Source organism: Hordeum vulgare, chromosome 1H, assembly GCF_904849725.1.
Source record: "Hordeum vulgare subsp. vulgare chromosome 1H, MorexV3_pseudomolecules_assembly, whole genome shotgun sequence".
Classification (NCBI taxonomy): Eukaryota; Viridiplantae; Streptophyta; class Magnoliopsida; order Poales; family Poaceae; genus Hordeum; species Hordeum vulgare.
The window spans coordinates 369,303,823-369,317,080 of NC_058518.1; the positions used below are offsets into that span (position 1 = coordinate 369,303,823).

General features: G+C 40.8%; 1 protein-coding gene and 1 long non-coding RNA gene across 3 annotated transcripts; one reads left to right on the plus strand and one right to left on the minus strand.

Annotated features, from left to right (window-relative positions):
• Positions 1-2,557: 2,557 nt before the first annotated feature.
• LOC123411298 lies at positions 2,558-5,372 on the minus strand. The gene is made up of 2 exons (XR_006613232.1): positions 4,983-5,372; positions 2,558-3,248 (listed from the first exon to the last, which is right to left on the minus strand). It is a non-coding gene; the product is annotated as an uncharacterized LOC123411298 (long non-coding RNA).
• Positions 5,373-6,769: 1,397 nt separating this feature from the next.
• LOC123411302 lies at positions 6,770-9,087 on the plus strand. Of its 2 annotated transcripts, XM_045104237.1 has the most exons (8): positions 6,770-7,097; positions 7,173-7,249; positions 7,399-7,440; positions 7,550-7,591; positions 7,885-7,968; positions 8,125-8,212; positions 8,383-8,480; positions 8,581-9,087. In XM_045104237.1, exons 1-8 carry the CDS (start codon positions 6,929-6,931, stop codon positions 8,599-8,601), a joined length of 621 nt encoding a protein of 206 aa, XP_044960172.1. In that variant the 5' UTR covers positions 6,770-6,928; the 3' UTR covers positions 8,602-9,087. The 2 variants fall into 2 exon arrangements, with proteins under 2 accessions (XP_044960172.1, XP_044960178.1); XM_045104243.1 differs by lacking the exon at positions 8,581-9,087 and having other exon boundaries at positions 6,778-7,097; positions 8,341-8,432.
• The last annotated feature ends 4,171 nt before the right edge of the window (positions 9,088-13,258 follow it).

Here is a 13,258-nt window from a genome sequence, read left to right on the forward strand (position 1 = left end):
TTCCTTTGATACCGATGCATAACTTAGCATAGTTCTGATGTCAGTCTTGCGAGTAATTTGGATGAGTACTCACCGTTGCTTTGCTCCCCTTTTCCCCTTGATACAATTGCTGCGACCAGATGATGGAGCCCAGTAGATGGCGTATCCCGTCGACGACGCCTACTACCTCGACAGTGCCTACTACTACGTGGAGTCCGCTGACAACCAGGAGTAGTTTAGGAGGTTCTCACGCAGGAGGCCTCGCCTCGTTCGATCGATGTATCTTTTGTGCTAGCCTTCTCTAAGGCATTTTCCTTATCTTATGTCTCTAATCAAATATTTGTTGCTTCCGCTGACTCGTGTGTTCCTCGAGCTTATGTATTCTAGCCCTCAAGGCCCGTGGCTTGTAATATGAACCTTGTATGTTTTTATTTGTGATTAGAGTTGTGTTGTGATATCTTCCCATGAGTCCTTGAGCTTGGTCGTATGCATTTGCGTGTATGATTAGCGTATGATAAAATCGAGGGCGTCACAAATAAGCTTATCAACTTTTCACTTCCACGTATCACCGTGGAGAACTCAAACTGATGCAACTAATGCAATGACAAGAACACACTAAGTGGTCAAGTCCCTCACACTCAAATCCCTCCACAACAACAAAAGCTATGGAGGAATATGAGAGGAAGAACAAGGAGCTCACAAAGAACTCCAAGATCAAGATCCAAGGGGTTCCCCTCACATAGAGGAGAAAGTGATTGGTGGAAATGTGGATCTAGATCTCCTCTCTCTTTTCCCTCAAGAACTAGCAAGAATAGTTGGAGGGATTGAGAGTTAGCAAGTTGAAAGAAGGTCAACAATGGGGGGGAAAATAAGAGCTCAACGGATGAGGAGAAATGGGGAAGAAGAACTCCTTATATAGTGCTCCCCAAATCCAACCATTATGTGCACTGGTCGTGCACAAGCGGTACTACCGTTGAGATGAGCGGTACTACCGCTGGAGCGGTAGTTTTAGGAAAAAACATGCAAAACGGCAGAACCCTCGAGGCGGTAGTGCTGCTAAAGCGGTACTAGCGCCCTACCCAGTGGTACTTCCGCTCGGAAGCAGTAAGACTCTAGAACCCAAAGGTAAGCGGTAGTACCGTGGTACCAAGAGCGGTAGTACTATGCGGGTAGTACTTCCGCTAAAAAATAATTGCTAAGCAAAATCGAAAAAGGGAAACGTAAGCGGAAGTGAGGCCGGAAGTGGGGAGCGGCAGTACCGCTAAAGAGGTAGTACCACTCTACCCCGAGCGGTACTTCCGCTTACCCAGAATCAAGAGGACAACTCGAGCACTAAAGCTGCCATAACTTTCTCATACGAGCTCCGAATTGAGAAAACTCAAGCTTGTTGGATTTATGACGACAAGACCTATCCAAAAGCCACTAGAAATATTAAGAAAATGCAGTTATGAAAATGTCAATGATATAAAGATGTGAAACCTCTATGAATGAAGAACCGGCAAAAACTCCAACATCGAAAACATCATAGAAGATGCGCATGAACTCCATTTTCGATGAACTCGAGCTTGTCATAAAGATGACCATAAGCTCTAATACTCACAAATAGAAACACCAAACAAGAACCAAGAAATATGATGCAAGTATGCAAATGGTTTGATCTCTCAACGAACGATACGATCAAGCTTCTTACTTGAGAGCCCCCCTTGACAGTACGACAATCTATCCTAAAATAGAAAAACCTATCAAGGGAAAACCTATACCTTGCACATAGTACACTTGTGCTAGACGATGACGATCTTGACCTCCTCAAGATGGATCACCTTTCTGTATTGCCTTGGCTCGATGAAGACTAGATGATTGCTCCCCCATACTCCACTATGGGTGAGCCACTCTTCAACACATCTTCACAAGTCCATTGCCACCACAATGAACGACAAGCTTCAAGCATGATATCTTCGTGATGCTCCACTTGAACTTGCACACTGCAATCTTGATGACGATCACCACTTGATGTCATCCTTCATGGGTTTTATGAGATCTTCCTCTTGATTCAAGCCCATGGAAACACACCTAACCCCACATAGAACTCTCACGAAGACCATGGGTTAGTACTTAGTACACAAAGCGTAATGGACAATGCTTTCCATACAATGGGATCACTTCACCCTCTCGGTATATCATGTACACTTTGTGTGTTGACCAACTTGATTCACTCTTTGACTTAGCTTGATCAACCTTGTGTCTTTATGACCAATCTTTGGATAAAACCTTGAAAGCCACCTTGGTCATCATATGAACTCCTTGTAACCAATAGATGGACTTCAAGAAGTGCCTATGGACAAATCCTACAAATATAACTTAAGGCAACCATTATTTCATAGGGATTGTCATTAATTACCAAAACCACATGTGGAGAATTATGCTCTAACACCTGGGCTACTGATTTAATCAAAATATCCTTATTTCCGAAAGATGTATATTGCTCGCTTCAGTCAACTAACCTTCTACTCACGCTTTCTTGCACCACTTAAAATCTTCCATTATGCATTCTCCCATCCGACACAGACCAAACCAAGTATTTGGGATCAATAATTTGTTGGGTAACCTCCAGGATATCCTAAATCTCAACCATCACCGCTCTTGAACAATTCCCAAAGAAAATGATGGAAAACTTTGAAGGGTTGATAGCAATGTCAAGGAAGCATAAGTGTTCAACACACATTTTACCATATCTTTTTATTGTCGAGAAGCACCGAAAAACAACAAGGAATCGTCCACAAACCTCCATCGCGCCATGGCATTCGAGCTCGGATGGGACAAGACGCTGCAGGAGATCTTCGATGGTGAAAACATCGAGCTCTCCTACCCACGCGAGGTGAGAAACCGGTACATTGAAATCCCAAAGAGCCATGCACGTGTGGTGAGGGCGGACGTCACCCATGAGGAGCACGCTCGAATGCCAGACCTCCACTGCCCAGTGATCGAGAACTCCATGGAGCGATGGGGGAGGCGATGAATTCCCCGGATCCATACTAGTGGGCACGCTGGTACATGTACTAGAACTGCGACCAACTACGCATGGACTACGCGCTCGACAAGTTGGTTCCAGTGCTGCCCCTTGCTCCTCTGTTCGACATGGAGCAGCATTAGATGGAGCAGTAGTGGGTGGAGAAGCAGCAGATGCAGGTGGAGATAGGCACAAGCATTAGGAGGAAGAAGAAGCAGTTTCGAATCATGGGCCAGTTTGCCGATCTCTCCGTCTTCTGAAGCTGCAGCAAGATTTGTAGGAAGAGTGAGTCTAATGCAACATATGCCCTTGTTACTAGGTGTGGTTTCTGAACGCAGTGTCTCAAGTACCTAGTTTCTGAACTAAATTTATGCAGCAACAGATCACTATGTGTGGTTTGTGAACTTATATATGTATGTATGATATCTATCTATCTATCTATCTATCTATCTATCTATCTATCCATCTATCCATCTATCTATCTATCTATCTATCTATCTATCTGAGTGCTTGTGGTCATGGTTCCTGAATGTTTATTCTCATAGTTGTTGAATCTTTTTTCTCATAGTTGCTGAATCTTTGTGCTCATAGTTGCTGAATCTTTGTGCCCATAGTGGAAAAGATAAAAATGTCACGAAATCTAAGTTAACTCACATTTTTAGACAGCTTATTGTACTTCTTTCCTATCAATATAGTTTGATTCAAATAAAGTCTGAACATTGCAATTCTGAATATTGCAAGTTCTCTCATAGCCGGGGACTGTATGAATATTAAATTTAGCACACCTATTGACACTTCACATTAGTCAAATCACTTAAACCCTGTTGCACTGACTCACTACTTCTATGGTTAACTTATCCATTGCATCACTCAACCCAAAATTAACTCATGTACACTCCACAACACCATGTAAAATGCAGTAGTGACATTTGGTGTTAGTTTCATTCAGTCCACAAGAATAGTTCAACTACATCAATCAATGAAATAACTAACCCTAGAATAATTAACCATTTGCAAACCCTAAAATTAACTGAATCTTGATGTGATTTGATTCAGTTAACTGAATCTAGGTGTTCCAATTTAACACCTAGCTTTAGTCACAACGAGTTAACTGAATCTTGTTGTGATTTCATTCAGTTAACTGAATCGAGGTGTTTGAATCTAACACTTAGGTTCAGTCACACTGAGTTAACTGAATCTTGCTGTGATTTGGTTTAGTTAACTGAATCTAGATGTTTGAATTAAGACCTAAGGCCAGTCAGAGTGAGTTAACTTAATCTTGTTGTGATTTGGTTCAATTAACTGAATCTAGGTGTTTCAATTTAACACCTAGGTTCAGTCACAATGAGTTAACTAAATCTTGATGTGATTTGATTCAGTTAACTAAATCTAGGTGTTCGAGTTTAACACCTAGCTTTAGTCATAGTGAGTTAACTGAATCTTGCTATGATTTGATTCAGTTAATTGAATCTTGGTGTTTGAATTAACCTAGCTTTAGTGAATCTTGCTTTGATTTGATATTCAGATAACTGAATCTTGGTGTTTAAATTAACCTAGCTTCAGTCACAGTGAGCAAGATTTAGTTAACCGCATTCAGTTCAGTTAACTGCTAGATTTAGTTATCTACTTTCAATTTAACACCTAGGTTCAGTGAGAGAGAGCTAGATTCAGTTATATACTTTCAACTTAACACCTAGGTTCGGTAAGATAGAGCTAGATTCAGTTATCTACTTTTAGTTTAACACCTAGGTTCAGTGAGAGAGAACTAGATTCAGTTAACTACTTTCAGTTTAACACCTAGGTTTAGTGAGAGAGTGCTAGATTCAGTTAACTTTGTTCAGTCACAAACAACAACACTTAGTTAACTGCATAAGTTCACAACAAGATTCAGTGAACAACAAAATTTGCTAGAATTAGCGAAAACAATTGTTTCCAGATCTAGAATCCTATAATTCCACAAACAAAAATAGGTACTAGAGAGAGGGAGGCAGCTCACCCAAGGCCGGAGCAACACTATTTGACAGTAATGATTTTTTCTCAAAATATAATTGAACAATCTTCCTCCTCCACGCGTTTTCCCCTAGCCATGCCGGCCAACCAAGATGACTGGATAATTTCGCCACAACTTGCTCCCCACCACTCCCTCGGCAATGGATTTCGGAGCCGCCGCAAGTACCCCCTGCCAGTTAGAGAGAGGAGAGAGATAAACTGATAGGAATGTGTGGGAGTGAGAGATGGGAATGAGGGCCAACCCAATCGCTTCGGACAGGACCGTTAACATTCGTTAGTGCCTCGTCGTCACAATTGTCACCCCGCAAGTGATCAGTCACGTCAAAACACACTCAGAAAATGAGTTAGAGTTTTTTGCCACTGTCAATTCTTCGCTGTTGTGCAAAGTGTTACATTTTGTAAAGTGGTGGTTTTCCGTGAGCTAGGACACTAATGTGGTGGTTTTGTGCATTTTACTCTCCTAGCAAGTGAAATGCTTCGAACGAATACCAATTTAAGGGTCTAAAGAAGGATATGCCTTGATAGTTCACGAGACCCATCTTGAAGACTCCGAGCAAGTCTAATACGCAATTTTAATAGGAATGACAATGTTTCATTTACAGTTCTTGCGCTTTGAATAGTCAAATGAAAAATTGAAAACAACAGAAACTACTAAAAAATTTGGATTATATTGGCACAGACATAGATTAGGTATGATGGTTGAATATATATTGATAGTAATACAAAATGAGAATAGAGGGAAAGAAGTCCAGTGTCTCATTCTTATAAGAGAAATGAGTCTTCAAACCCGGGTCGGCAACAACTCCAACCAAGCTGTCTACCACGAGACCAGAGGAGAGTTCTCAAGATATTGATGGTTAAAAGGCAACTTTAGGAAAGTTCTAATTCTATTGTAAATTCATATGAATTTATTATTAATACAATTGTTTCTATAAGTCTAGCTATCTTTGGTTTATTCATAGCATATATCTTCTATCGATGTGCTTATTTTTTTTCTTCCGAATTTGGATTTAATAAACTCATTTTACAAAATAAATCCTAAAAAGAATTTTTAGATCAAGTAAAAAAATAACCCGGATCGACGACAACTCCAACCAAGCTGTCTACCACAAGACCATCGAGGAGTTCTCAAATATTGATAGTTAAAAGGCAAGTTTTGTCAAGTTTTAGAGTTAACGAATATAACACTTTTGCGAGGAATAAAAATGGAAAAAATATCACTCATAAAAAGGGAATGGAAAATATTGAGTGTTTTTTAGGTAGAAAGTACTCAAATGATAAGTGCCACAAGTCAAGTGTCCACTTCGGCCTGGCGTTTTTTTTATGGCAATGCCAGTCATGTAAAGATGGCAAATTCCGGTGACAGACGATAGTTTATGTCAAAAATAAATTGAAGCACGAAGATTGTTATGTTTATAACTAAAGTCACCATCTTCGCCTCATTAAATTTAGTATAAAAGATATTCGGAGTTGTCATGCGCTCGTGTCACACATTAGATATTTATCAGATAAGGAAAATAGTTTTCTGTTAACTGATATACTCCTTTCGTTTTTAAATGTAAGATCTTTTAAGAATTTTACTATAGACTATATACAAAATAAAATAAATAAACCTATACTCTATAATATGACTACATACGTCCATAGGTAGTATATAATGAAATTTTTAAAAGGTCTTAAAACGGAATGAAGGAGTAGATGGAAAATCAGCGTCTCTCGGCTAAGCCCGGAAGGCTGAACCATATGAACCAACCCACGAAATCGGTGAAAAGCAATGGCTACCCGCCGTCTATCAACTCCGCATCAACCGAACGGCTAACATGGCGTGACAGCGGTAACACGACAACAGAGACAGCCGTCGTGTAGGATAACGTCGGAACACAGCACAGCAGGATAACGTCGCCGTCGTCCTCGCCGCCGCCGCCGGTGCCGATGACTTCGCCGTCCGCCCCCGTCCTCCACAGCCAAATCCTGACCAGACCCTTCGCCCCCTCCTGCGGCGTCTCGGCCCGCACCCCCGCATCCGTCGCGGCGCAGCCGTCGCCGTTGCCGAGGAGAATATGGCGCCTGCCCCAGCTCCGATCGTCGCTGCCTCCTGAAGGTGCGCGCGCGTCGCCACGCACCTGGAATATACCCAGTTTCCTTTGGCACATCTGACGCGCCTCCTTCGTCCCAGGAGCCCCGGCGGAGCTTGTAGCAGAAGACTCCAAGTTCGTGCCGTTGAACGCCGAGGACCCGAAGTACGGACCGCCGGTGAGTCGCCGCCGGTTGTCCGCGAACAGCGAGTGCTACTCCACGCCAACGCTGCATATACATATAGTTTCTGTTACTAGTAAAATATAGTGTTTTCTGTACTTCGAAATGCTGAGATCAATCTCACTGAATTGTGACCCCCATTTCAGGCAATATTGCTCATCGGATTCGATAAAAGCGAGACTGTCAAGGTACTCGGTTCACATGATTGTTAGAGCCCGCGTGATACCTGCATGCAGATATTTACAGATAGGACGCTAATTTTCAAGAAATTCCTGAGAATTTTGGTAACTAGTGCAGATTCAGGAGTTCCTGAAGGAGCTCGACGGTGATTTCCTCAAGGTAATTAAGTTTCGCGCCTGCTGTAACAGAGGTTTACCGAGAAAGGAACAGATTTGGTACATTTAACTGCAGAAGAATAACAGAGATTGAACCAATAGGGGTCTTCTACACTCTTAAAAAAATAGGCGTCTTCTTGAGTAAGTAATAAATCAAAAAATGAGTATAGAAAAAGAGGCACTGAAATATAGAGTAGCCAAAGCTTACTCTTATTCAGAAACAACCATGTGGGATAAAATATTGTAGAAACTTTGTCATGCGATCCTGAAAGTTCAGAAAACTTGTTCATGCGTCAGGTGATTCATTGTACAGAAGAAATGACGAAACAAACTTTGTGGGATGCCATGCACACTGAGCAGCCTAATGTAGAAGCTGTCAAGGTAACCACATTTGCAAGCATGACATTTTCAGTCTTTACTGCGCTTTCTTACCCTCTTATGCTGAAATAACAGCCTTGCCAAATGCCTTCAAGCACTTCTTTCATAGCCTTAAATTTTACCCTTGATCACTAGTTAACATGTGTGTTTGGTTCACAGATTATGAAATCTCCACAAAGAATATGCATCTTTTCTGGTCTGACTGGTGAGGAGATGATGATGTTCATCAACGCCTTCCCTGAAACAGGTACTGGTTCCTCAGTCTTAGGTCAAAGGAAATTAGGAAACTGTCAAGAGAAAATGTAGCTTCTTTCCACACACACAAACGAAAGACTAAGTGATGAAACAAATTCAATTGTGGATGCTTTATCTCAGGCCGCGTGTCATCAAACTGACGAGCTGTTGCTCACTGCTCAGGGTTGGAACAAGCTGCTTTCGCAGCACTTGTTCCCAACAGCGCAGAGAAGATTCTTGCTGAGGTGATCGAGGAAATAATGGGTGACCATGAGATGCTGGTTTGTTGCTTCTGACTGCTGCCAACTTCTGTGTTGTTCTTCTTGTTTCACTACCTGCAGACCGAATGAGTTTTCTGCTTTCTTGCTTCACTATCTGCAGACGGGAAAGAATTCAGCATGAAGGTTGTATGTCTCAGGTAACGATCCGTCCGCAGAGACAAATTCAGGCAGCATTGAACTGATCCTCGAATGGTCACTTGAAATCGCCTGCTCCAAGTGATCCATTGGGTAAAATGTCAATCCTTCAACTGTCTCCATCTGCTGCTCAATGTTAATCTCTGGAGAAGTTGAGCAGCTTGTACTAGCTACTGTTTCAAACACACCGATGGGAGGCCTATAACTAGATCAACATACATTTGAAACTGAGATGAACATCACTGAGACTTTTCTTGACGTAAATTTGTAATTAAGATCTTTTTTGTTGAGAGCACTTAATTCTTTCACAGTTCTTCTGGTGTTGGATTAAGGTAATTTCCACACACAACATTTATTCCGTCTATTCCATGAGAAGGTTGGTACTCTGTATCCTTGCTTCAGTGTGGTACTACATTGAAGTGAATAATTCTACTGCGTACAATGAACAATACTATTGTCTTTTTGAAGTATAGTACGGATGAGCATCCTGGCATGTGAGAAGTTTGTTTAATCATCCGTGTAAGACAATTATATTATGAGTTATGCGGTAAGGGTTTGCTATCTTTTTGTATATACAAGTCCTAGTTGGCGGCAAAGTGATCCGAATATGTACGAAGCGATGTGATCAAATGGTGGAGAAGATAAAATAGTAGGCCTTGTTCTTGTCGCCTCTCTGGCTGTACCCCTGCACGGCGAGGAGGGGTGAGGAAAGGGAATGGATGGTGGTTTTTGGTGTAGCACTCATGATCAAGGATCGTTGTCCATACACCAACAATCAACATTTTAAGTTGGGCAATATTGTCTCTATAACTGCCTAAGATAACACCTGAATCATTCGCGTTTAAACACATTTTAAAATGCTAGAGTAAAAAGAATGATGATGATGATGATGATGATGATATGGTTATAGCAAAACTGAAAGTGAATTTTAGTCACAAAGCAAGCGGTTGTTCATGCGAAAATACAAAAGCAGGCGTGTCTTTTTAGCAAAAAAAAACACTCTTAGCATTTTATAATGGGCTACATTGACTTATATGGGTCTCAATTTGGAGTTGAATATCTAACAGTAGTTATGAAAGTTGTCTAAGGCTAGTTTCATCAGATTAGAGTAACACTGGCCAAGGGGACGTGGCGTTTCTGGTGAACAGTAAAATCTGGGAAAAAAATCTGTTTTTTAATGCAAACATTGACAAAAGTTCTCAGTGCTCACATAATGTGATCACGAAATAACATTCGTGGAAGTCATAGCAAAAAGAAAAGAAAAATGATGCTCCAAAAGTGTTATTTTCAAAAATATTTTGGAGTGCTGATTTTTTTTCATGACTTACACGAATGTCATTTCGTGATTAAACTTTGCAAGCTTCGAAAACTCTTGTCAATGTTTTCACCAAATTTTTTTTATTTTTATTTTTATTTTTATTGTTCATTACGAGCTCAAATGGGCTCATGAGCAGACGATGACTTTCGTCGCCATGGGCGTCTCTCGCCTGCCCCTAAATTTAACTCCTCAAAATGACCCCTCAAAACTTGAGTAGTTAAACATTTGTGCACCTAGTCTTTCCCCAAATCACAAAGTTGCCTAAAATTGTATTTTCAAATACGATTTGAAACATGCATATTTATGCATAAAGATGTCAACATTATTAGGGGCATAAAAGGAAAGGTACGATGAGGAAGAGGAATGCGGAGAGAAAATTGGGATAAAATGAAATAAGTTATACGATAGTATAAATGACTGGAGGGAGTATTCAAATGAAACTATGCTACCACATAATTAACCCAAATTATCAACTACAACAACTAAAAAATATATAATCCTCGTCGGAGATGTCGATGATGGGCTCCATGTTGTCGGAGATCATGGGTGTCCTTCCTCGTCTAGAGTTATTGGATTCATCGGAGTCGAGTACCTTGAGCTTCGTGAACACCGTGTTTCGCTCCCAATACATTGTCGTGTACGCTGTGTGGACGGGCTTAGGAGAGCGCCCAAATTCAATGGCAAACTTGAATACGAGGTCCTCCTTTAATGGTTCCACACCAGCAAGGATGGCGGCGATAGTGGCCTCGTCGGCGCGCTAGAGTTGTGACTCCATCGCTTCATGCTCGGTGAGCCCGACGTCCATTTTCATCTCGACGGGCTCCCATGAACCAACCTTGTCGTAACCCCGCCTCCTCCTCCATCTCCTCCTCCTTTGTTGACTAACAGTATGAATTGGTGCACGATAGCTAGGGCTTGGGGCTGGGGGAGGGGATTGGGAGGTGTTGGCTCCGTAGGACTTGTTGGGATTCCCCAAAGAGGAATGGTCAAGTAGAACAACAACAAAATATTTTCCTTGATTAGGAACCATGGTTATCAATCCAATAGGAGTCTGTACACTAACAATGTAAACAACAACTCTACACAAACAAAATAAAAACTTGCATCTAACATGGCAAGAGCGTTGTCAAGCTCCTTGTCTTGATAGTTACTAGATTTAAAGCAAATAATAGAGGTAGATAATAATGAAGTGGTAAGACAAATAAAATAGAATTTTTTCTAGAAGAAATTATTAACGGCGAATAGACTCGGGGGCATAGGTTCAATATTGGCATCTCTCTCGAAAACAAATGAATGGCATGGTAAACAAATTAAAATTGGGCAATTAAACAAATTGTAATATTTATAACTATGATCCTTCATGGCATAATATCATATAGGCATTACGTCCGTGATAAGTAGGTTGTAATCCAACTGTATCTATTACTAATACTTCACCCCAAAACCACTATCCAACATGCATCGCAAGGTATTAAGTTTGCAAGAAACATGAGTATCCCAATAAGCAAGATGTCATAATGTAGACATCAAGAAGTCGATCAATATGACTAAACCCCATCATTTTATCCTTAGTCTCAACCACTATTCAAAAAATCATGTGATTCAACGATTTATCGTATGATTTACCGCTACTCGTGGGGTGACCGATAAGATTATGCCTTATTTTCACCGTTTTATCATCTGAGCTAATTTATCGCTCTAACAAGCAATTTATCAGGAATCTAATGATAAATCAGGCTTATTCATATCACTACATTTGCAAAAACTATGTTTATTTGTGTTTTGTGGACCTTGTTACACATATAATATGTACTGTTGTCCTATTTTCTTTGTCATTATACATGGATTCAAAGGTTAGGGATGAAGGTAACACTTCTGTCCAATATTGTTTTGGTGTTGAATATAGAATATTGTAGTGTTGGGAAGTGGGAACCTGGGATTTGCAAAAAAGGAACGATTAATAGTGGATCGATAAAATTGATTAATCGACCAATTTCTGGTTAATACCTAATCGCCAGCTGACCAAGACGCTAACGATAAGCGATATCCTTAACATCGGTGGTAATAATGCAATACGTGTCTTGGCCCTTTTTTCACTCGGTTAGAGCACTGCAAGATTCAATTAATTTCTTGTGAAGAAAAACCACTATAGGACAACTCCTTGTGAAGAAAAACCCATCAAACTTGACCAAAGAAGATAGATAGATCGGAGAGCATACAAAGCTATTTAATTATGAAACAACAAAACCTCAAAAGATTCAATTAATTTCAATGAACAATCTGATCATAAAGTGACAGTTCATCATGTCCCAACAAACACACCACCGATTACATCGAATTGATCTCGATTATGTAAGAAGGCTCACGGAAACATGGTATTGAAGATCCAAAAAGAGAGGGAACCATCTAGCTACTACTATGGACCTATAGGTCCTAAGGGAACTACCCAGACATGGTCATGGAGGTACCTTCGTAAATGGCTCCCCCCTCCGGCTCTCCAACAAGCTTGCAAATGGGATCTTCGCAGAAGAGGAGCTTGCGGCAGCGGTAAAATTCTTCAGAAAATTTGTTGGAGGGTTTCAATATCTATACAAATTTATGATGGTGGAATTGGACTAAGGTGGTGGAAGGGGGCACATGGGCATGTGGCACCCCTGGTTGTGTAGGGTGGCGGTGTGGGCCCCCGGTGGCTCCTCTTGAGGTCTCCCAAAGCTTCTTGTGTTTCTTGTTGACAAAAAGTATTGGCAAGTGATTTTGACCTCCCTAGATATTGATTTCCCGTGAAACAAAAAATAAATAGAAAACATGAACTTACACTCAACACCAAATTAATAGGTTGGTACATAAAAATATTATAATTTTTTATAAAAAGTAGTATATAAAATAATAATATAATAGCATGAAAAAAATGTATGTTTGAGATATAACTCGAGGGTTGTCGCCGACTTTTATAGTCGGGCAAGGGACAAATATGTGCGTGTGACGGTAGATACAACAACTCATAAGGCGTCAATGCGATTAGCCATTTGTTCATACGAGAGAGAATTTTAAGAAGGTTGAGTGGGTTGTCTAAATACAAGCATGTGGGGGTGTTTTGAGGAATATCCTTAGAATTTTGGGGAGTTCAATTGAAGAGCTAGAGATGGCAAGTTCTTGTTGCCAAAGTGGGAATCATGTTTCCAAGGCACGCCTGCACGGGGAGGGCGCTAGTGGATGCATGTAGGACTAGTGGTAAGAATGCCTCTCTGGCGACTGGCATGAAGTAATTTTGGAATAAACCAAATCTAGCCTTGAGTTCTCTTCTTCTACATCTTGCTGCAACCAT